General features: G+C 42.1%; 2 protein-coding genes across 3 annotated transcripts in view; one reads left to right on the forward strand and one right to left on the reverse strand.

The window, feature by feature from the left end:
* CCDC177 (coiled-coil domain containing 177) overlaps positions 1–25751 on the forward strand; it is a 67489-nt gene that overhangs the window by 25860 nt on the left and 15878 nt on the right. The gene's annotated exons all lie outside the window — the stretch shown is intronic.
* On the reverse strand, positions 1833–24403 carry PLEKHD1 (pleckstrin homology and coiled-coil domain containing D1). The gene is made up of 13 exons (XM_069950060.1): positions 24200–24403; positions 23937–24030; positions 21818–21907; positions 19724–19800; positions 17653–17744; positions 17302–17354; positions 15384–15478; positions 14158–14251; positions 12676–12848; positions 10994–11126; positions 6406–6550; positions 5305–5448; positions 1833–3329 (listed from the first exon to the last, which is right to left on the reverse strand). The coding sequence occupies exons 1-13, from the start codon at positions 24346–24348 to the stop codon at positions 3169–3171; spliced, it is 1500 nt and encodes a 499-aa protein (XP_069806161.1). The 5' UTR covers positions 24349–24403; the 3' UTR covers positions 1833–3168.

Raw genomic sequence — 25751 nt, forward strand, 5'->3', positions numbered from 1 at the left:
TTAGCCATCGAGGGCATACAAACCTCCAAGTCATGAAACAATAGATCAATACATATATATAGATTTACAAAAAAAAATAGTAAAATGTTGTCGTTCTGCTTATACGATGGTTTATTTAGGAAGGCAGATAACAATGACACTGTCTTTATTAACGACAGATTTAGCATGTTCTTCTGGTAGGTGTTTACAATGGAGAATTCTCTAAAAGTCCTCCTAGAAGTGGAACACTTGACCCCAAGTGTCTGTCCCTGCCTTCTCTGTAATAGGGGCCCAGTACATAAAAGCCTGGTAAGAAACAGGTATACTCTCCTCAACATTAAAATCGCAACACAAAGAAGGAAAAGTCATGGAATTACGGAAATTACAGGATTTATAGAGATGGTAATGATATGCAAATGGTAAAATATGGGTAAAAGATATTTAAAACTTTTCAACTTATTTAGTGTCGAGGATGGGGGCCAAGTGCAAAAATACATGCACATACACTCTTGGCATGTTATCAGTGAGGTTATTAAAGGGGTTGGACACTTTATAATAAAATTGTTTTGTGTGAAGTATAAGTGTAGTCACTGTGTATGTCATAGAACTAAAATCAGACTCCCCTCCTCCAGGCTGTGCTGTCCTGCTCTGTGGTGATTCTGTCCATAAGATGGCTGACATGGATGAGCATGTTACCATGCCCCCCACTGTCCTCCATAGGCATATACAGGCTCCGTGGTGGACACTGGGGGGCGGGTCATGATCACATAATCGTCCATGTCGGACATCTTATGGACAGACTCACCACAGAGCAGGACACCACAGCCTGGAGGAGGGGAGTCTGATTTTAGCTCTATGGGCTACACTGGAAGCTGCTGTCAGTAAATGCAGTCAGTATACTTACTAATACTGTACACTGAGCTATTTTACTATAAAGTGGCCAACCCTTTTAATGGTTGCCTGAGGAATCTTCTACCACGCTGATGTCACTTAGGCATGCAAATCATCAAGATCTACTGCTGGCAGCTCTCTTTGCAATTGCCAACTAATACCCCAGAAGTGCTCAATGGAAGACAAGTCTGGAGATGTTCCAGGACACAGTAGCACGTCTAGGCCATGCAGGCTGCCACAGATGCATAAGGAACATGTGGCTTGGTGTCATTTGGAAAAAAGGTTTCTGGGACCACTGGGTTCACTACCTAAGGCTAGGTTCACATAACGTCTTTTCTTGGCCGTTCGTCGTCCGTCTTTGTGGACATCCGTCATTTGGAAATCAAATAACATCTGCTATTTTGAAATTACAGACATTATTTGACCTCAAAATGATGGACGTCCACAAAGACAGCTGTTAAATGGGACAAAAAAAAACATTTTGTGAACTTAGCCTGACACAGAACTGTTACGGTATCTCAAATGAAGACCAGAGGGGTCCCAGTACATGTACATTCTATTTTACATTATGCCACCCCACCCCACAATCCTGAGGTTAGGACTGGTGTGTTGTTTCCTTGTGATGACCTCTTCATGGTGTTGCTCACATGGTCTATCATTACTGCCCCAGGTCAGGGTGAGGTCAGTGGACCGCCTGGTTTATAGCCCGATGCTGTACAGGAGCCTTCTGATGGTTTGTGTAGACACCCCAGGCTTTGTATGTGAAGAATGGATCACTACTAGAGATGAGCGAACCGGGTTTGGGTTCAAGTCGATCCGAACCCAAACGTTCGGTATTTGATTAGCGGGGGCTGCTGAACTTGGATAAAGCTCTAAGGTTGTCTGGAAAACATGGATACAGCCAATATATATCCATGTTTTCCACATAGCCTTAGGGCTTTATCCAAGTTCAGCAGCCACCGCTAATCAAATGTCGAAAGTTCGGGTTCGGATCGACTCGAGCATGCTCCAGGTTCGCTCATCTCTAATCACTACACACCTGACTTCTAACCTGACGATCTGTCCGTGCATTTTTTGTTGCTTTGCACCCTTTTCTCATGGCGCAAGAGGCAAAGTTGAACAGTGCTGACATCTCAGCCTATGCACGCAGCGATCTACTGGAGTGAAAAACCAGAGTATCTCAGTTCAAGGATTCGATAACGCTTGGCTTGCACAGGAGGAGGCATTGCAAAATCATACTATACTGACTTCATTTGATTTATGAGGTGAGATGTGGCTGTAAAAAAAAAATTGCTCACGATCTGGCTTCAATGCCGTTGAAGAAGTGATAATTTGTAGGTCTAGATTTGCATAACCATATGGCTTGTCCTTGGTGTTGCAATTTCAATGCTGAGTTACATTTACTCTAATGATTATAAAAGGCTGTTGCAAATTAATAAACTGGGATTTAGCTCATTACCTTTAAGCTACATGATAATAGAGGAAGGCTAAAAGGTACAAGCAGCTGTATTCTTTGTCTGTATGATGACTCTTATAAGGGCCAGACTAGGACTAAAAAGCAGCCTGGCCCTGTAGGCAATATCAACCACCTCCCCTCGTAGGTAATAACTCCCCACTGCAGGGAAAACATTTGTAGGTAATACCCAACCTGTAGGAAATCCCCCCTCTAGGTAATCCCCCTTGTAGTATAATCTTCCTCTTCATGTAGACATCCCCCTGTAAGTAATCAACCCTGGTAATGGCACCCTGCCCCCAGTCCATCTTGATCCTGGTGATGTGCAGAGAAACAGCACATCACAAGGAAATAGACAAGACCAGCCCACAAAGGGAACCGACCCATCTGACATTTGCCAGAAATGCCAGATGGTCAGTCCGGCCCTAATCCTGATTATACTATGCTCCCAAGTAAAGAGAGTGGAAAACAATGATAAAAAAATGATGGCACAAGGCGACAATAGGTGGTGGAGAAACACACGTGAAACTTGGGGAGGGGAGACCTTACTAGTGACAAGGGGTTGGGTGCATTAGAGGAGCTTTTGCAGAGTCAGACCATTGTGTTGGAGCTGTACTTTGGCCTCAGTTTTGGAGGGCATTTCCTCAACATGCAGACACAGATGTACTGTACATGGAGGTTCTGCAGCAAAATCCTAAGCCGTGGCATATAAACTGTACACTGTACTCATAGGAACATGCCAAAATTAGAACAGGCTTGATGTGGGTATAGCTCCATACGCTACATGTAACAAATATCACTCTAAGTGACGAAAATGGTTCATCTCTCCTGATGGTGAACAAGTGTCACTTGTCATGTCCTTGTGAGGGCTCCTTCTTAGTGATGATCTGGAAGAGGGTTTCTCGGAAATGTTTGTCTCTGGTCAAGTTTCTGGCAGCTTCTTTGAGGGTCTGCTGAATATCGGCGGTCTCACCCGGAGACATCAAGAAAGAGTGCGAGTGCCTCACTGCAAAGAAGACAGCATGGAGGTAAGGCACAATGGGGGTTCATTGTAATGTGTAGCATATAGTTATATGAGTCCCTACTGTTATACGAGTTATAGAAGTCACTGCAGGCAGTACATGAATAATAGCAGTGATTATCAGTGGTGTATTCTTTTCAGTCTGGAGAATAGGAAAGGATTTCTATAAGGATTTGCTGCTGCTCTGGACAGTTCCTGACATGGACAGAGGTGGCAGCAGAAAGCACTGTGTCAGACTGAAAAGAATACACCACTTCCTGCAGGACATACAGCAGCTGATAAGTATTAGAATATTTGAGATTTTTTAATAAATGTAAATTACACATCTCTGGTACTTTCTGGCAAAAGTTGATTTGAAAGATTTTTTTTTTTTTGCTGGAGTACCGCTACAACAAACGGCCAGATTCAAAACTTGGCATTAAAAGGGTTACAGTGAGATAATCTATTGAACATTTTCTGCCGCTGCCTGTTGTGAGTGCACCTGTCAGGGCTGCCGCCTGCTGCTGTCAATGAGAGAAAGTGGTCACTGAGCATACTGTATACTATGGCTTCTGCTATGTAATCCTAAATCCAAATCCAAATCCTCCTAGACGCCCTGAATGTTAAAAGTGAAGACAAACATACCAGACTGCTTCCCCTATAAGCGCGCTGTATACAAATCCCTCATAGTGAAAGCCTATGTATACTCGGGGCTAGATACTTAGTAATATGGGTCAACATGTAAAGTCTGCCTACCTCATATACTATAGAATAAGTACTGTTAGCGTGTATATATATATATATATATATATATATATATATATATATGATGTATGGTTTCACCTCTTATTAGGAAAGTTTAATATTTGGATTAAAAAAAAAAAACATAACCCTTACAGGGGTTATCCAGCGCTACAAAAACATGGCCAGAGACAGCATCACTCTTGTCTCCAGCTTGGGCGTGTTTTTGCTGAACAGTTCCATTGAAGTGAATAGAGCTTAATTGCAAACCGCACCTGAACTGGAGACAAGAGTCGTGTTGTCTCTGAAAGAAAGTGGCCATGTTTTTGTAGCGGAGCAATAATCTACTGATAATCTGTGTAATAGAGACAATGTAATGTAAAGACTCATGTAATGATCATCGGCTGATTGTTTCTTTATCCAGAGCTAAAATCCATGGCTGACAATTAAAGAAACAGTCCATGTTCCCAGTATTGTCCTGTGCTCTGCGGTCCCGGCCAGTGATTGGCTGAGTGGCCTGTCGGCCTGTCAGCCGCGGTGCTGGGAAGCATGCAGAGTGCAGGAGAAGACTGGGAGCGTGGACAGGTAATATATTAACTGTTCGGGCAAGGGCTGCACGCTCATCGCTAATGATATCTGTACATCCCTTGCTAAATGATTATCAGATGGTGTAATGGGGTGTTTACACAGAACGATTATCATTCGAATTTTCGTGATAACGATTGCATTTGAGCGATAATCAGCTCCTGTAAACGCAGTGAATGATCAAGCGACGAGTGAGAAATCTTTCATTTTGATCTTTTATGTTCTCAAATCGTTGTTGGTCGTTCGCTAAAAATTCGCAGATTGTCTCGTGTAAACAGTTTTTCACCGATTCACCTTATGTGTGAGATAGGCTAAGCGATCTTAAAACGATTGCAAAATCGATTTTTCCAAACGATATATCATTCCGTCTAAACGCTGATTGTTATAAAAAACACATTGTTAATCGTTAATCGTTCGATTGGGGGAATTATCGCTCTGTGTAAACACAGCATAATAGGCCCAGTAATAGTGCTGATCTAGCAGATTGGCGCACGTTTGCAGTATTGATCAGGCCTTCATCGGCCAGTCTAATAAGACCCTAAATGAACACAGATATAACATGGAATAAAAAGGGGCCAATATGGCACATTAAGGTTTTATGCATGATGTTATGCATGTTGTAGGTTGTAATATAGAATGTCAGTCAATGACTCACAGTGAGAGAAGTTTGGCCTCTGTTGGTGAAAGCGACAGCTCTTAATGCGTCTGGTTGCTGCTCTTGGCACGTACACAGAATTCTTCATTATTGCAGGCTTCATTGCCTCAATCTCCGCATTCCTGATACATTCTTCAAAAAACTCTACAGAGAATTCAGATATTGTAAATGTTAATGACAAGGTGGCCGAACTCTCCCAACAACATTTCATATATCTTCTCTTAAAGGGATACTTCAGTGATTTTTTTTTCTTTTAATAAAACTGTTTTCAAAAAGTTAGATTGATATGTAAATTACTTCTATTTAAAAACTGGAGTATTCCAGTACTTATCAGCTGCTGTATTTCCTGCGGGAAGTAGTGTATTCTCTCCAGTCTGACACAGGGCTCTCTGCTGCCAGGAACTGTCCAGAGCAGTAGCAAATTCTCATAGAATACCTCTACTGCTCTGGACACTTCCTGACATGGACAGGGGTGGCAGCAGAGAGCACTGTGTCAGACTGAAAAACAATACATCACTTCCTTTAGGACATACAGCAGCTGATAAGTATAAGAAGAATGGAGATTTTTTAATAGAAGTAAATTACAAATCTATATAACTTTCTGAAACCAGTTGACTGGAGTACCCCTTTAATGCTTGGGTAACATAGAAACTATATGATTTTCAATCTCCCAGATTGTGATCTTCTATTCTTCAGCACTTTCATGCAAGATTTACTAAAAGAACATGTATTTTTACAGATTAGGTTTAAAGTAAGTATATAGATGGAAATAAATGTGTGTGTGAATATATATACATACAGGGGGAGATATATCAAACATGGTGTTAAGTGAAACTGGCTCAGTTGCCCCTAGCAACCAATCAGATTCCACCTTTTATTTTCCAAAGAGTCTGTGAGGAATGAATGGCGGAATCTAAATGGTTGCTAGGGACAACTGAGCCAGTTCCACTTTACACCATGTTTGATAAATCTCCCCCACAGTCTATACATATTTAAATTTACATTATGTTTGATGGAGTAGGCTTACCTGGCACTATAGCGAATGATGAACTATGTTCTATATGTAATTTTGAACTTAGACCTTGTCTACCTTACACTTACTCTTCAGATGACCGACATCTGCCCTCAACTTTTGTTCTTTGTCTTGGTTTAAGATGGTGGAATTTAGGCCAGCCTCAAGCCTCCTTAAAGCCTCCTCGGCTTCATGAAGCTTCCGCTCAAGGTCCAGCTGAACCTTCAACTGCAGCTGATAAAAAAAAAAACAGAATGATATAAGTCAGGCTGTGAATGGTCTCCTTAATATTTGTGTTGTTGGACGATGATCCATAGTTAAAGAGTACCTGTTATGGGGGTCACCAGGGCCGTATTTACCACTAGGCACCCGTGGTCCGGTGCCTAGGGCAGCACCTTGCAGGGGGGCAGCACCAGGGAGCAGGGGAAGGAAAAAACTATTTTTTTTTGTTTTTATTTTTTTATTCTCCCACCTCCTGTTCAGACTTGCCAGTAAATCTGTTGTCTTTTCCAGGGGGGGTGGGGGTATGGTGGTATTGGTCAGGTCTGGTAAGGCCAATTGGTGTGTGAAGATGGGGCGTCTTCAGGTTTAGTGCCTAGGGTAGCAGCAGTTGTTAATACAGCCTTGGGGGTCACGCGTATTATGGTCTCGTACCGCGTTCATGAAGACCCGAACTTCCGGATTACCAGAGAAAAGCTCTGCTGATCCAGCAGTGGGCCATAATCACAGATACACTTTAGGGTACAAACCCACACACCGTATACACAGCTTATTTACTGCTGCGATAAGCAGCAAATACGCAGCAAATACGCAACAAACACGCAACAAATACGCAGCAGATTAGATCTAAATAACTGAACACAGCATCAAATCTGCACCACCAAATCTGCTTCAAATCTGCTGCGTTTTTGCTGCGTATCTGCTGTGTATACGGTGTGTGGGTTTGTACCCTTAACCTCTTAAGGACATATGACGTACCGGTACGTCATATGTCCGCACTAGCACTTCAAAGCGGGGCCGCGCGGCGGCCCCGCTTTGATGTGCCGCGATCCCGGGTGCCGCGAGTAGCCCGGGACCGCTGCTATTAGCGGGCACGGTCTGATCGCCGTGCCCGCTAATTAGCTAATCGGAGGCAGCTGTCAAAGTTGACAGCTGCCTCCGATTACCGGAGGCAACGTTTCCCTGGGGTCTAGTGGGGGAGATCGCTCCTCCGGGACCTTGTCCCGGAGGAGCGATCTCCGTTACTGATGCCGGCCGGGGACGCGTCCAAGATGGCGCCGTCCTCGGCTCGGCACTCGTTCGTTTTCGGCTGCAGCAGCCGAAACCAAACGAGTGCCGATCTCATGGATCTCTGCAGCATATCTATGCTGCAGAGATCTCTATGAGAGATCCAAGTGTATATACTAGAAGTCCCCTAGGGGGGCTTCTAGTATATGTGTAAAAAAAAAAAAATAGTAAATAGTTGTTAATAGTAAAAAGCCCCCTCCCCTAATAAAAGTCTGAATCACCCCCCTTTTCCCAGGTTTTAAATAAAAGTAAACAAATAAATAAATAAATAAACATGTTTGGTATCGCCGCGTGCGTAATCGCCCGAACTATTAATCACATTCCTGATCTCGTACGGTAAACGGCGTCAGCGCCAAAAAATCCCAAAGTGCAAAATTGCGCATTTTTGGTCGCATCAAATCCAGAAAAAATGTAATAAAAAGCGATCAAAAAGACGTATATGGGCAATCAAGGTATTGATAGAAAGATCACATCATGGTGCAAAAAATGACACCTCGCACAGCCCCATAGACCAAAGGATAAAAGTGCTATAAGCCTGGGAATGGAGCGATTTTAAGGAACGTATATTGGTTAACAACGGTTTGAATTTTTTACAGGCCATCAGATACAATATAAGTTATACATGTTATATATCGTTTTAATCGTAACAACTTGAGGAACATGCATAACAAGTCAGTTTTACCCCAGGGCGAATGGCGTAAAAACACATTTCCCCCAAATAAAAGAAATGCGTTTTTTTTTTCAATTTCACCACACTTTGAATTTTTTTCTGGTTTCGCAGTATACTTTATGCAAAAATTCAGCCTGTAATTGCAAAGTACAATTAGTGACGCAAAAAATAAGGGGTCATGTGGGTTTCTAGGTGGAAAAATGCAAGTGCTATGACCTTTTAAACACAAGGAGGAAAAACCGAAAACGTAAAAACGAAAATGGGCCATGTCCTTAAAGGGTTAAAGTGATATTGTCACTGATTTCTGTATGAAGACAGCTATAATACCTAAATTCTGCAGTTTTCATACCTTACTTATAATAGATTTCTTGGTGCCTTGTCCAGTGAAAAATGCTTTTAATCGTTGGACGATTGTGCCACCTGGGCGGGGCTTCACAGCCACTGCGCCACTTCACCCTGCCCACATCAGCCAAAGGCCCCGTCCCTTTGTGACGTCAGACCTCTAGGCAAACCGATTCCAATGGCCACCGAGGTGGTGGGGCCTAGAAGACGATGATGTCATGGAGGGATGGCATCGATGTGGGTGGAGCAAAGTGGCGCTGTAGAAGTTAAGCCCCGCCCAGTTGGTACAATCCACCAATGATAAAAAAGCATTTTTCACTGAACCAAGCGCCAAGAAATCTATTATAAAGTAAGGTATGAAAACTGCAGAATTTAGCCTTTCTGGCTGTGTAGAGACGTCCTCATACAGAGTCACTTTAAATATGAATGAAATCTCCTGATCTGCAATATCAATAAGTGGCACTTTGTGGGCAATCTACTGTAGAGCACTCTGCTCCAATACCAGCTGCCGTAAACAAAGCTAATGCAGTTATATGGAAAAATCTTGTAATTCTTGTGACCTTTCTTGTGATTCTTGTGACCTTTGAAGTGGGGATAGTCCGACCTGTTATTGTTGGAGCTCACCAGGAATTATACTTGGCAGTACTACGGCCATAGGCAGCTACATACATGTAATCTTTCTTTGCTCGTATTATGAACTGCTAAGTGGATATCACAGCACTCCACTCCTGTCTCAGATCAGGCTGCCCCCCTGCTATATGCTTGTGTACCCTGCTCTTTGTTATGATAAATTATTTTTCTCTTTGCTATGCTTTATGGCAGACCATAGGCTCATGTGTTAGACTAGTGACTTTGCAAAAACTGGTTAAACTATATCCCGTATGTTCAAATAAATTTATAACAAATACTAACAGGTTTCGAATAGTAGTAATCATGGCCATTAAAACACATTGCAGTTTCTTCTACAAATCTTAAAGCAGATGTAACTCCACGGAAGTCATTTTTTTTTCCATTACTCTGTCGGCACCAGCACGGTGATCCCGGTGGCGCAGTCTATTTTTTAAAAAGCTGCTTGGTTCCACGTTCGTACCGTTTTCTCATTGTGCACTGGGCTGCTCTATGCACTGGAGGCGGGCCCAGCGCCCCCTAGTGTAATGACACGCCCTCAGCCCTGCTCGATTGTAATGGAGGCGAGTCACCGAGGGGTAGGGCAGTACTATTACTTTGGGGGTGCGGTGCCTGCCTCCCGTGCATAGAGCAGTGTACAATGAGGAAATGGCACTGAGCGTGGGAACCGAGCGGCATTTTGAAAAATGGACCGTGCCACCAGAATCACTGGGCCAGCGCCAACTTTTAACTTCTGAGGTGGTACATACGCTGTAGCCACTTTTCGCATAATAAAGGTAACATATTATTGCATAGAGCTGGAGCCTGTTGTTTGAGAAACACTGCCTTAAAAAAGGGGTACTCTAGGGAAATAGAATATTTTCTTTTAAATCAACTGATATCAGAAAAATTATATAGATTTGTAAATTGATTCTATTTAAAAGTCTCCAGTCTTCCTGCTGTATGTCCTGCAGGAAGTGGTGTATTCTCTCCAGTCTGACACAGTGCTCTCTGCTGCCACCTCTGTCTATGTCAGGAACTGTCCTGAGCAGGAGAGGTTTTCTATATTGATTTGCTACTGCTTTGGAAAGTTTCTAACGTGGACAGAATACACCACTTCCTGCAGGACATCCAGCAGCTGATAAGTACTGGAAGGCTATGTTCACACAACGTCCCAAAAAGGAAAAAAGCGTCCGCTTTTTGTGTGTAAAAAGACGTCCTTTATTGCATCATTTTAATTGGCTTGACTAAAATGCATTGAAGTCTATGGAATAACGGACGTCTTTTTCACACATTGTATTGAATGCGTCCGCCTCATAAGACGTCCGTCATTCAATGCATTTTAGGCAAGCCAATTAAAATTATGCAAAAACAGACGTCTTTTTAAACACAAAAAGCGGACGCCTTTTTTCCTTTTTTGGACGTTGTGTGAACAAAGCCGAAGACTGGAGATTTTTAAATAGAATTAAATTACAAATCTATATAAATTTCTGACACCAGTTGATTTAAAAGAATGTTTGTGAGTATAGCGGAAATAAAAGTTTGTGAGTATAGCGGACACTTCACATCTTAGCCCTGCCCAACTCACCCTTATGGTACTATAAAGAAATCAATGCCAAACTCCATGGCTCACCAATGACATAAGTACATTCTTAGTCGGTTTATAAAAAGTTATTTGTTCAGAGAATATATGGATAGAAAACGAAAGATTTCCAGTCCTATAGCTGACGGCAGTCTAGCAGATCGCATTGCTATGGCTTCTGTCCACCTACCTTCAGCTCTTTCTCTGTTTGTTCTTTCTCCACATTGAGTTCAGCTAAAGAATTCTGGAGGGCCTGAGACTCGGAGACATAGTACGCCCGTTCCTCCTCCAGTAATCGGAATCGTTCTTCATTTTCCTTTATCCTGAGGAGTAGGTTATAGTACGGTATTAAGACATGTAATGCTAATGTGCTGCTATTACACTCATAAAGCTAAAAACAGGGGTAGGGAAGCTTGGCTCTCCAGCTGTTGCAAAACTACAACTCCCATCATGCCTGGACAGCCAAAGCTAAAGCTTTGGCTGTCCAGGCATGATGGGAGTTGTAGTTTTGCAACAGCTGGAGAGCCAAGGTTCCTTATCCCTGCTGTAGTAGAAGTAAATTAAAACTGTATGGCTGTGCATGGACTTGCAGCGTCTTTACTGATTTATTAGAGCCCTGCATTAGGGTCCTTTTACACACACAGATATTATCATTATTATTATTTATCTGACAGATGTTTGAAGCCAAATCCAGGAACAGACTATAAACAGAGAACAGATCACAAAGGAAACACTGGGATCTATCCCCTTTCTGGCTTTGGCTAAGGGCCCTATTCCACCGGACGATTATCGTTCAGATTATCGTTAAATCGTTCGAATCTAAACGATAATCGTTCGGTTGAAATGCAGTTAACGATTAACGACCGAACGAGAAATCGTTGATCGTTTTTTAAGACCTGGACCTATTTTTATTGTTGCTCGTTCGCAAAACGTTCGCAAATCGTTCGCATTGAATAAGACATCGTTCGGTCGTTCGCAATAGATACGAAGGGCCCTATTCCACCGGACGATTATCGTTAGCATAATCGTTAACGATTAACGATCTCAAACGACCGCTATTGCGAAAGACCTGAAAACGTTCACTCATTTCCATGGAACGATAATCGTTACTTATGATCGTAATTGCGATCGTTTCTTCTTCCGTATTTCTTCGCTATTGCGTTCGTATCTATTGCGAACGACCGAACGATGTCTTATTCAATGCGAACGATTTGCGAACGTTTTGCGAACGAGCAACAATAAAAATAGGTCCAGGTCTTAAAAAACGATCAACGATTTCTCGTTCGGTCGTTAATCGTTAACTGCATTTCAACCGAACGATTATCGTTTAGATTCGAACGATTTAACGATAATCTAAACGATAATCGTCCGGTGGAATAGGGCCCTAAGGCTGGGTCCACACTACGTTGTTGCAATTCCTTTTTTTGTCACCTGTTTTTGCAAAAAAACGGATGGAAAAACGGATACATTTTGTGTGCATCCGTTTTGATCCGTTTTTCCATTGACTTCCATTATAAAAAAAAAATGCATCCGTTTTTTTTTTAACATACACAAAAGTAAGGTCAGCTACTTTTTTGTGTACGATAAAAAAACAGATGCGTTTTAATTCTTTTTTTTTTTTTTTTTTTATAATGGAAGTCAATGGCAAAACAGATCAAAATGAATGCACACACATGCATCTGTTTTTTTGCAAAAAAAAAAAATGGATGAAAAAATGGATCGCAAAAATGTAGTGTGAACCCAGCTTTAAAAAATCTTTAGATAAATTGGTCAGATATTTGTGCGTGTAAAAAGACCCTTACTCAGAATAGGTTCGGTATTGCACAAGTTCCAATCACTCACAAATTCTAGCAATTTCTCCTACCACCGCACCTGTTTTCAGCCTGAAGCTTCTCCTCCAGTAATTTCTGCATCTTGCTGTCGATCTGCTGCAGGTTGCCATGTACACTCCGTCTAGGATTCTCCATACAGTTGCCTGGGGCCTGAGTTTGATGCTGACCGTCTTCTAATATAGCTAGGGCCCTCTGCTTCTCTACAGACAGCTCCTGCAATGAGCAACCAGCATGTAAACTAAATAAAATGCATGTACAATTACAAAGAGTTAAGATATATAGATTAGGTTACACTTAGGGGGAAAAGAGGGCAGCAACCCTGGACCCACTTACATGGATGCAGGTGTAGTTGAATACTATGGCAGAAAAATCATCACCAAATCTCTTCTTCCAGTACTTATCAGCTGCTGTATGTTCTGCAGGAAGTGGCATATTCTTTTCAGTCTGGAGAGCAGGAGAGGTTTGCTATGGGGATTTGCTACTGCTCTCAACAGTTCCTGACATGGACAGAGGTGACAGCAGAGAGCACTGTGTCAGACAGGAAAGAATACACGACTTCCTGCAGGACATAAGGCAGCGATAAAAACTGGTAAGGACATGTCTCTGCTATACAGAGATGGATTCCGTAAACTGCTAATACGAGCAGTCTATGGAATTATAATGAAGCCTATGGAACTTCTGCCTGGAATTCAGTAGACTGCAATTATAGCGGAGGGGAAGGGGCAGAGCAGTTCAATCTAGCGATCGGCAGGGGTCTCAGCACCCGGACCCTCACCGATATGCACTTCTTAAATGTCGCTACGGCATGTCAGAAGTTTTTACAAATGATAGTTGCTCTTTAATTATGGCATATCTATTTAAGTCTATAGTATTTGGCCACTTTTAGGGTGGATTCACATGTATCATATCTGATAGGCCATCAGTATTTAATGCAGACCTATCCGCAGGACAACAGGGGTGTACATGATGACTTAAAGGGCTTTCCATCAGGATTCTGGGCATACATTTTTTTAACCTTGTAGTCCTTTCCAGTGACTTACACAGAGGTGTATAAGTAATTGAAGATATGTTTTTTCAACTTAAGGCCCTATTACAAGGAACGATTATCGTCCGTAACGGCCGAAAATTGTCCTGTGTAATAGAACACAACGTTGTAGTCGTTTGTCTTTTAACGCGTTGAAAGACAAACGACTCATATAGCAGTGGTCTGCTGCCGTTGCTCCATGGAATAGGAGTGGCGGCAGCAGACCGCTGCTATTTGCAATAGGCTGCCCGGCCGATCAAGTAATCACCCGGGCAGCCCCTCCCTCAGCTCCCCACGGCACCTCCGGCTCTCACCCGCGTCTAATAGCAGTGGCAGCGAGCGGGGAACAAGGACAGCGCTTGTTTGCAACAATGTGTGAATCATTTTATTCTCACCATCATTCAATCCACTAAAAAAAAGTTTCCATTTATTATTATTATCAAGCAACAAAACCCAGAAGTGGAATGACGACTACTGCTGTGAATATGCTAGACCTACTTCCATTGTCTTCTGCAGGTTTTGTCTTAGGCAGCACAGTTCCTGCTTCTCTTCTCCTACTCCTTTCAGAGAATGTATAGTCACCTCCAGCTCCCTACAAACCACACAGTTATTAAGATAACAGGAAATGGAAGATGGATGAGATGTAAGAATAACAGGAAAAAACTGAAAACATGGTGGGGATAAGAGAGGAGATCAAGTATTTACCAAGGAGGTCCCCATTACTGCCCCCCTTCCCCATGTTCATAAATGTCATCATATGTCATTTGCTGCCATTTGAGATATGTAACTTCTCGTTTGTTAGCTCGTGTGATAAAAAAGATTTTTTTTCTTATAAATAAATATTTGTTAAAAAAAAAAGAAAGAAGAAGAAGAGGTATTTGCTAAAGAGGAGCATCAGGCTGCTGTCACACATGGCAATTTTGTGAGCCCTCATTTGCATTTATATCAGTCTGACCACTGCTTTAAAGCGACTCTGTACCCACAATCTGTGGCCCCCCCCCCCCCCCCCCAAACCACTTGTACCTTCAGATAGCTGATTTTAATCCAAGATCTGTCCTGGGGTCCGTTCAGCAGATAATCAGTTATTGTCCTAAAAAACAACTTTTAAACTGGCAGCCGGGACTTAGATTGTGTATGCGTTAGGCTGGCACACCCTCTCTGTCCCTCCTCCCCGCCCTTTTCATCATTGGGAATGCTCCAGGCAGATTGCCTCCTATTCCCCACCTGTGGCAGCCCGGCACATGGGGTGGATCGTTAAGGACCTGTGCAATGTTCAAACAGGAGTAAATGTTCCAGTGGCATTCCTAATGATGAAGAGGGTGGGGAGGAAGGACGGAGGGGGTGGTGCAAAGTTTGGGCACAGATACTTCCCTTGGGCACGGGGCTGCAAGTTTAAAAGTTGTTTTTTAGGACAATAACTGCATTACCTGCCGAGCAGACCGCAGGACAGATCTGGGATTAAAAGCAGCTATCCGGAGGTACAAGTGGTTTGGGGGGGTCAGATTGTGGGTACAGAGTCGTTTTAAGAGCAGAGTAGTGGTCAGTACCGGTAACCTAGACAATGAACTGTCAACAATATAGGAGGGAAAGAGCATGTATATCAGGAGAAGGAGACAAGTTTGCTAAATGAATGGATTTGCAAAAATATTTAACTCGACCAGTCCTGCAAGTATATTAGCTAAGATGGGAATACCCCTTTAAACAACAACAATTAGAAACTTAACTGCTTGATTTTCTCTTGTTCCAGTCGGAGCTCTTGCACAATATCCTCAAAACGACTCTTTTCAATCTCCAGGACCTGATTTAATTTTTCCAGCTCCTGTATAAAGATGTTTAGCCGCAGAGAGGACATAATTGGATGATGCGCCAATATAACTAACACGATGACAGTTAACCTAAAAGTCACTATGGCATGTCCATCCTGGTGCCCGACCCTTCCTCTGACGTCATCTATCGGGGGACAATCAGGAGGTCACCATAAACTTAACATTCAGCCGAAGCCGCCAGGTTCAGCTGATTTTTCTCAGTCTATATCCGCAAAGCTGCGGTTATCATGCATGTGAGATATAACGTAAGAAAAAAAAAAGCAGTCCAGCACCTAAAACCTTCACCTTTATTTCACCATTTATAGGGAATTTAAAGAGTAGTGCAGATGTGTGTCCCCCATTGTGTGTGGTACCTTTCTTTTTGCCATCGGTGCTGTAGTTTGTCCGCAAGTCGGCCTGTTACATTGGTAGCAAGTGTCAAAGAGGAGTAGCGGTGAGGCGTTTGTGCCGCACTCCAACACGCCTCACTATTACTGCCTCCTCCCTGTTTGGCGTGCATATTGATTGCAGCCCAGCCTCATGCTTCCTGGTGACGTCATCTTCAGGCACACATGCGTCATTGCTGGCACAGGCCACGCGCACCCACTTGCCAGTTAGCACCTGCGCCCTGGACCTTTGCGGACCGCACAGATCCAGGGCGCAGGCACGAATCAGCAAGTGGGTGCGCACAGCCAGTGGCAGCAATGATGACGTAGAAGATGACATCACCAGGAAGCAGGAGGCCAGATCGCAATGAATGTGCACGCCAAACAGGGAGGAGGCAGTAGTGGTGAGGCGTGCCAAAGTGCAGCACAAACACCTCTCTGCTACTTCTCTTTGACACTTGCTACCAACATAACGGGCTGGATTATGGACAAACTACTGCACTGAGGGCAAAAAAAAAGGTACCACACACAATGGGAGACACACGTCTGCACTACGCTCTCAGAACCTCGGGACCAGCCCAGGTGCTGACAGAATCCCTTTAAAAACCATGGGGGAGATATATCAAACATGGTGTAAAGTGAAACTGGCTCAGTTGCCCCTAGTAACCAATCAGATTCCACCTTTCAGTTTCCAAAGAGTCTGTGAGGAATGAAAGGTGGAATCTGATTGGTTGCTAGGGGCAACTGAGCCAGTTTCACTTTACACCATGTTTGATAAACCCTAAGTAAAATCATGACGCTGGAAACGCCAGTGCATTGCCTTGAGTCTCGAGTACGATGATTTTACCATTTCCACACCTGGTTTTGAAATAAGGAATAAAGGTAAAGATTTTAGGTGCCGAACAGCATTTTGTTTTTTAATATAAAATGTATAAGGCCTATATTTCCTTTAGTAAATGTAATCTCTCCTTTTAGAGTCAATAACTGTCATAAGCCAAGACGGATCACCTATTCATATAATTTCATCAAATTTTATTTTTCTTTAAAATCAACTGGTGCTAGAAATGGCTTGAGATTTGCAATTTACTTCTATTTAAAAATCTCCAGTCTTCTAGTACTTATCAGCTCCTGTATGTCCTGCAGGAAGTGGTGTATTCTTTCCAGTCTGGAGACCAGGAGAGGTTTTCTCTAGGGATTTGCTCTGGACACCTCCTGACATGAACAGAGGTGGCAGCAGAGAGCACTGTGTCAGACTGGAAAGAATACACCACTTCCTGCAGGACAAACAGCAGCTGATAAGTACTGGAAGACTAGAGATTTTTAAAATGTGGTACATTACAACTCTCTGGCACTTTCTGATACCAGTTAATTTAACATTTTTTCCTCTGGAGTACCCCTTTAAGAAAAAAAAGTTATTTTTCCATATGTCCATATATGGTTATATATATCACCTCTTTCTGTTCTCGCTGTGAACACAGTTCCTCTGTCTCCTCCATTAGTTTATCTGCAAGAACAATAAATAAGATATAAAAGCAAGATGTACCACTAGAGGGTAAGACTGTGACGCTCAGAGCAGGTTATGAATGGTATATTGGTTTGCTATATGCAAATATAGAGAGAGCTGGGGGACCATCATGATGACTCACAGCTCATTCCCGGACAAAGAGACAAGTAGGATTACTGTGAAATGGCGCAGCCGTCCTGAGTGAATCATAGATAGCTGTGATAGGGAAGCCTGGAAACCCATCAGCCATAGTGAACATGTAATAGTAATTAGTTTTAGAGAACGAATGCGCACTAACCGAAATACTCCTGCCTCTCCTTGGCTAGCTGCAAGCCCTGAGCCTCCAAGCTCCCAATCATTGCCTCTCCAAGCTGGGCGTTCTGCCAGGTCCTACGGGAAAGAGGAATATCCATTAGCACAATGTCTGCCGCTGCCCACGCAAGGTAGCCGCCATCTAACAAATCATACAATGGGACAAATACACTTAGTAGGGATATGACAGAACATTGTCATTGTCAGGTGCTTTGGAATTGCCTACAGTTACCAATCTAATGGCTGATTTTATTATTTTAACCTGCGTGATAGATCACAGCTGGATTCTGGATGCTAACAATAACACATTCATGTATTTAAGTGCCATATTTTGTTACTTTATTGGATTTAAAGGGAACCTGTCACCAAGACAATGCTATCTAACCTATTGCCATCATGTTATAGAGCAGGAAGAGCTGAAAAGATTGATATATATCTTTGTGGGAAAAGATTTTGTATAACTTTTAAAATGTTGATTGAAATCCCTGCTCATTCTAAGTTAAGAGTCCAGTGGGCGGTGTCATGGAAACTTTACAGAGTTCAATCAATAAATTACTAGTTATACTGAATATTTTCCCATAAAGATATATATCAATCCGCTCAGCTCCTTTTGCTCTATAACATGATGCCGATAGCTTAGGTAGCATTTTCATGGTGACAGGTTCCCTTTAAGTAAGTAATGCAAAATACACTAATAAACTTTGTTTTCTTATTTTCATTATCTTTGCTTACTGTGAGTGAATGGAAACATTGCTTATGTTCTTTGGCTGAAACCTGTGTTAATTATGAGATTTTAAAGGGGTTATTGATCCAGGATTGGAAAATCATAATAGTTTTCTGTAGAAAGCAGCTGTCAGCTTGTTTTGAATGTTTGAATGTCAGATTTCCAATAATAGAAATTATTAGATACCAAACACTTTCATTCTGGAAAATATATGTTTCCATTTTACTTTAATCAATATATAAAAAAAAAAAAAGGAGCTGCCCCAATAAAATGTGCAGTGTTTTTCCGAATAATATACAGTAATCCTAATGGCTATATGCTATCTGTATCCTCAAAAACACTTACTATACGTCAAGTCATTGTAAGAAACCATTTGTAATCTATGGGGTGGGGATTAGGTGTCTACAATATCCTGGACTAAAGTGGATTAAAGGGGTTGGTCACTTTATAGTAAAATTGCTCAGTGTACAGTATTAGTAAGTGTGCTTACTGTATATACTGAAAGCAGCTCCCTGTGTACCTTATAGAGCTAATATCAGACTCCCCTCCTCCAGGCTGTTCTGTGCTGCTCTGTGGTGAGTCTGTCCATAAGATGGCCAAGATGGAGGAGCATGTGACCATGCCCTGCCCCCAGTGACCACAACTGAGCCTGTATATGCCTATGATTACCACTTGGGTTGGGGCATGATCACATGCTCCTCCATGTCGGCAATCTTATGGACAGGCTCACCACAGAGCAGGGCAGCCCAGCCTGGAGGAGAGGAGTCTGGTATTAGCTCTATGAGGTACACAGGGAGCTGCTGTCAGTATATACCGTGAGTACACACTTACTAATAATGTACACTGAACGATTTTACTATAAAGTGGCCAACCCCTTTAAGGTCATAAAAAATTACGAAGGCTGGGTTCACTGAACTTTTGCTATCCGTGTAACCAATCCATTTTAATGGAAAAAACGGATGCATTTGTATGCATCCATTTTGATCTGTTTTTCCATTGACCTCCATTATAAAAAAAAAAACAGCTTCACACAAACCGGATTCGCAACGGAACGGCCCTGTTTTTTCCATTAAAACAGTTAAAGGCACAGCAAAAGTGCAGCGTGAACCCAGCCTAATTGCAGCAATAATCGCTGGGTAAAAATGAACAAATTCTAAAAATTAACCGACCTGAGAATTTTTTTTTTTTATTAATGTAGAATCACTATAACAATGATTTCTTTCCAAGCTACATCATGGGGAATAATAGTTTCCTCTATTATTCAGGTTTTTTTTTGTTTTTTTTGCAAATAGCATAGCATGTTGGCTAATAGCATAAATAATATTACACTTACACTTTGCCAGATTCCTGCAGCATTTCCAGCCACTGGCTTTGCTCAGCCTCAGATTCTGCTGCCAGCAGTATGTTTCCCTGCAGAGTAGAAGACAAGTGCTGTAGATATTGTAGGCGGTATAGGGTAACAGTGAAGACCAGTGAACATTATTCCCATTTGGGCAGAAAGTTTTAAAATTTGTATTGTCCCATTTTTATTTAAAAGAAAATACAACTTTTTTGACTGCAACAAGATCATCTTGGTATGGGAGGTCTCAGGTCTCAGCTGAGACTAAGGGCTTAGGGTCCTATTACAAGGGATGATGAAGGTCCGATCAATATTGTATATCAGGCCTATTACACGGCCCGATAATTGTTTAGCAAGGGCTGCACGGACATCGTTTGTGCACAAAGAGAGGTAAGTAGTTATTGTTCATTATGCCCCTGCCGGCCGACAAATTGATGGACTTCTCCTTTAAAGGAAATCTAAGATGCACTAAACTTATTAAAGACATTGGGAGAGATTTATTAAATATGGTGTAAAGTGAAACTGGCTCAGTTGCCCCTAGCAACCAATCAGATTCCATTCCTTCCATTTCCCAAAGAGTCTGTGAGGAATGTAAGGTGGAATCTGATTGGTTGCTAGGGGCAACTGAGCCAGTTTCACTTTACACCATGTTTGATAAACCTCCCCCATTGACCTCTGAATAAATTTAGACCATTTTATTCCTGTGTAATTCAGTTTAATATGTTAGTATGGAACGTTCGTCTTAATAAATTTCCCCCTCGTCCTGCAGATGCATGGGGTAGCAGCTATCTATCACCCTACCCCACAACTCCATTATGATTTTTGTTATGTTGGTCCATTTTCCATTGACTGGGAAGAGGCCCGAACAGATACTCTTCATTTGGAAATATGCAGAAGAATATAAGGGCCAGTTCACACAGACATGTCAATTCTTCTGAGCGGAGAGGCGCAGAGAGGAGGCCTCCCATAGACTGTCTGTATGACATAGAGGCTGTCGGGATTCCGCGGTGGAGAGTTTACTCCATGTGAACTGGTCCTAAGAGTTTTCACTAAGTGTCAGTGGCCAAAGATGACATATGCCCACAAAATTGTAGTTATAAATGCACTGGCAAATAGAATATTTCAAGGAGATAAAGCTCCACTGCATCGGTGCTGAGACCATAAATCTCATATTACTATTAAAACTTAAAGCGACTCTGTACCCACAATCTGTCCCCCCAAACCACTTGTACCTTCAGATAGCTGCTTTTAATTCAAGATCTGTCCTGGGGTCCGTTCCGCAGGTGATGCGCAGTTATTGTACTAAAAAACAACTTTTAAACTTGCAGCCCTGTGCCAAACTGCTGTGGCCTAGAGTATCTGTGCCCTAACCTTGCACCACCTCTCTGTCCCTCCTCCTCCCCTCTTCATTATTAGGAATGCCACTGGCAGGATTTTTCCTATTTCTCTGCAGTGAACACTGCACAGGTGCCTTAACGATTCAGCCCATGTGCCGTGCTCACACAGGTGATGAATAGGAGAAAATCTGCCTGGGGCATTCCTAATGATGAAGAGGGTGGGGAGGAGGGACAGAGAGGGTGTGCCAGCCTAATGCACAGACACTCTAGGCCACAGCAGTTTGACACAGGGCTGCAAGTTTAAAAGTAGTTTTTTAGGACAATATCTGCATCACCTGCCGAACGGACCCCAGGACAGATATTGGATTAAAAGCAGCTATCTGACAGTACAAGCAGTTTGGGGTGGGCAGATTGTGGGTACAGAGTCACTTTAAGAATACCTTGATCAGCATGGCAATAGGAGCATGAAAGCAGCTGCAACACACAGGATACATCTGCGTACATTATCCTTATTTATAGCCCACTATGTATAAAAGCACTTGTCTTCTGACACATCTAAACAGATGTATCCTGCACGGTGTTGTTTTTAGCCTTTTGTCTACTTATTAACATGAAGGTATTGAGGACTACAACTTGATCTAAGAGCAGTAACCTTGCTCCCTTTGTGTATAAAAGACAACACTAATGACTTCATATCCCTAATCTCATCTTGATCGAAAAGTCCTCATATTAAGCTTAATTCTGTACATACGTGAAAATCCTCATGTGAAATCTTAATGACATATGGCATCCCTGGTTCTTCTTTAGCATCCACCCTGCAGCCGCTCAGAGGTATCACTCCCTAGAAAAAGAAAATATTACTTCCATATTATAATGGTTTACATTCCTTATATGCAATATATATATATATATATATATATATATTCCTCAACATAGAAATTGCAACACCAAGAACAAGTGATAAGGTTATGAAGACTCATGGAAGAACAAAGTGTCGCTAAAGCTGGCCATACACCTTCAATAACCGATGGCTGAACAATCATCAGTTATCTTTCTCACCCAGCGCCCGTCTTTCCCATACAAAACAGGAGCATTCGGCATGGACTAGCGCTCCTGTGTTCTCTACAGGGTGTGGATGGGTAGGCTACAGCCAGAGAGCTCTGGATGCGGCTTATCTCTCCCAGAACAAATAGGTCAGGTGATGATTTTCCATCATGTCCGACCCCTATCACCACTGGTATCAACTGTTGGTGGGCGATCACCTTGTACTAATGTTTAAACCTGTCATGAGCGCCAAGTATGGCCAATTAAAGTATAAGGTAAAGTACCTAGCTCCAAACTGTGGCATATGGGAGCGACTCCATCGGTTTAAAAGCCATATGAAAACAATTATTTTCAGAAATCGGATCAGAAAGCACAGTATGATTATGTGAAGCCGATTGTTTGTCTTCATGCCAGTTATCACTACTTGCTGCAAACTGAGAAGGACACAATCTTTAAAGTGAGTGGCCTTGGTTTATCACTCCCAAGCGTGTAGGCCAAGATGTCGCACACAACATTGCAGGTCCCAGTGGTTGAGAGACCAGCAACGAACTGGAATGGCATTGGGCTATAAGCCAGAAGTCCAGCTACAGGTGTTCCACTGACCTCAAGCCACTGGTTCAGAGCAAGATGGCAATGACTTTAATGAGGTCTATTCTCTTCACGAGTCCGTTTTTTGTCTTGGACAACGACAAAGAAAGACAGTCAGAGATTGGAATGGTGACCATGTGGGCAATGCCATGAAGAGGTCTTCATAAGGGAACGCCACACTGGTCCTATTCATAAGATTATGTTGTGGAGTGGTATAACGTAGGTAACTCCAGTCTTCATTCCAGGAACACGAACAACTCAACATTACTGGTTGGTGATAGAACCAGTGGTACGCCCATTTCTTCGAAGTATCCCAAAGGCCGTATTTCAACACAACAATGCCAAGCCACACGGTGGTCACGCTACTGTGAGCCAAAATCTGCCACCAAGGCCTGCAGTATCTCTAGACTTGTTCCAGCCCAACTGAAATGTCATTGAACATCATTGCCAGCAGCTGACCTTGATGGTTTTGGTGCCCAAATGCAACCATTACTAATAGTGTGTAAGTGCGTGTATTTCTGTGCATGATGCTCATGCTTTTCTTATTTTTCATGTTTTTTTCCCCATTACTTGCATATTTTTATCTGTCTAACATAACTAGCATGTCTATAAATCCAATGCAATTTTAATATTAATAGGGTATCCATCAATCATGTTGCAATTATAATAGGGTATATACAGTATAGGATATAGAGATGCGGAGACGCTCAGTTCAGAGAACGCTTGAGTCCTCCTTCCCATCACCCACACCGAATGACTGACAGCTCTCCCTAGTATATAAACCCAGGCAGGAAAAGCTGTCCATCGCTCTATGTGGGCAGGAGAACCAGGACTGACATTTATTCTTTATGAGCTACCGAAGTATTTTACAGCTTTCTACATAAAAACACAGAATAAACAGTATATACCCATGCCCTGCATCCTACCTCTTCACTATGCTGCCCTCTGATATAAGACATGGCCGATCCCCTTTAAGAAAAGTAAGTAGAATCGCCCCATTTACACTATTCATTAATCACTACTATATCCTGTGATGTACAGTTACCTAGATTCTACAAGTGTAGCTATATACAAATACAATGTCTATAAAAACCTGAAAAATCAGAATGATGCACCATAGATTTCACATCTGTAGTCGGACGTAAGACAGACGTTATATAGACAATGGACACTATATAGACAATAAAAGATTGAGATGAGATTTGCCGCCCTGGGTACGGATCCCTCAGTATACGCACCTTGGGGTGTATGTTAAAATATCTGTTGCTTTCAAAGTTTCTTCTCTCATTCTCTGCATAATAAAGCAGAAAGCTGTCCTTTATTATAAAAAACCTGTAACAAGTAGAAAATGTATGTCTCACTATACGGATACTGCGGATATATTATATAGTGACTATATAATATATTAATTCCATATAATTTGTTATTACCTACCATCAGCATGCTGCTATATAACAAAGGCTATAACATAGTATATACCGTATCCCATAACTTCTCTTACCTCTTGGACCATTTAGCTGATTGTCTCCCAAAGGGTCTTTTCCACAGCACCCCCTGCAGCTGCACCTTGGTCCTTATATCCAGATTATCCGTATCTGTCTGGTCCATGGATGGAGATGGAGAAACAGAGCTTGATTTAGAGGTGAACATCTTCTTCCAGGCGTGGTCCTAACTAAGGCTGCCAGAGGACAATCGGATGTTATGGCCTGGGCTGAGAAGGGGGGGGGAGGATAGAGACAGAAAGGGAGGGAGGGAGAAGAGGAACGGACAGAATAAAAGGGATGGATGAGTTTAAAAAAAATTAAAAAAAAGACAGCTGGAAGCGAATGCGCTGTGGGTGTTATGTAATAAAACAATAATTAGAATCATGAATTGGAGAGAGAGAGATGGGGTAGAGGAGAGTAATGGGAAGGTTCCACTTACAATCAATAGCCGCTCTGCTGAGTCAATACATGCCTCAGTAAATGAAAGTTCATGGTCATCTCTGATCATTTGTCTAATGACACAAAAAGCCAGGAGCCAGCAGGCAGCTTGTAAGGGGGGGGGGGGGGGGGCAGTCTGCCGTCCGGGATACGTCTATATTGCCGTCCTGACCACCAGCATCATCAATAAGGTCAATGTGCAGCCCACAGAAGAACCTGTAAAGCAGCAATACTATGTTATTAAGGGAAACGTATGGTATACTTTAGAGTTCCCCCTCAGCAAGGGGTCAGGCTTGGATTAGATGGGAACCTGAAATCATTTCTGTAATCTGACCCAGCAGTCTAGAACAAAGCATTTACTGTATGTAGTGTCTTTGGTATAAGGAAGTGTGCAGAAGTATATAAAATATATCCTATCACTTAAGTACACACTAACCTACGTCATACCCTACAATGTACCTCTTATATGCTCTGTAACCCAGTCTATGCTGCTATGAACAATCATCATCCTCCAGAATGGGTTGACATCGACATTTAAGCTTCTCACCTGACGTCCATTTGTCTGATACGTTCAGGCACCAGAAAAACGGAAATGAACATATCCTATTGCTTTCAATCAATCAATCAATTTAAATATAAATAAATATAAATAGATTTAAATATAAATAAATAACTAAAAATAAATTAATAGATTTAAATACAAATAGATATAAATAGATTTAAATATAAATAAATAAACAGATTTAAACGTGAATTAATAGATTTAATTATAAATAAATAAAAATAAATTAATAGATTTAAATATAAATATTTTTTTTTCAGTTCTTCAAACAGAGAAGAAAAAAAAGACCGCATACAAATTTTTTTTTCCATTAAAAAAAAAAAAAAAAACAGTAATCCAAAATATATAATTTTTATTTTTTTTTAACATTTGCATCTGTTTACCATCTATTTGCTAGGAGCCGTCCAACTACATTTCAAACGGATGAAACAAAGCGGACGTGAACCCGGCCGTACTCTGCACAAAAGTGAGGTTTAGCTGTAGCCGCGACACAATAGGACACATTATGGAAACAAAGGGTGCTGCACCGCTGCGGTGACAATACCCCACGCTGCCAGGGAGCCTCCATC

The sequence above is a fragment of the Dendropsophus ebraccatus genome, chromosome 13 (assembly GCF_027789765.1).
Source record: "Dendropsophus ebraccatus isolate aDenEbr1 chromosome 13, aDenEbr1.pat, whole genome shotgun sequence".
In the NCBI taxonomy this organism is placed as follows: domain Eukaryota; kingdom Metazoa; phylum Chordata; class Amphibia; order Anura; family Hylidae; genus Dendropsophus; species Dendropsophus ebraccatus.

Excerpts from the sequence above, each read along its gene's own strand:
- PLEKHD1 (XM_069950060.1), bottom strand. The coding sequence starts at position 24,348 with ATGTTCACCTCTAAATCAAGCTCTGTTTCTCCATCTCCATCCATGGAC. Across the intron at positions 24,031-24,199 it reads TCAGCTAAATGGTCCAAGAG|GTTTTTTATAATAAAGGACA; the intron begins GTAAGAGAAGTT and ends TACTTGTTACAG. Across the intron at positions 11,127-12,675 it reads AAGCTTCAGGCTGAAAACAG|GATAAAGGAAAATGAAGAAC; the intron begins GTGCGGTGGTAG and ends CCTACTCCTCAG.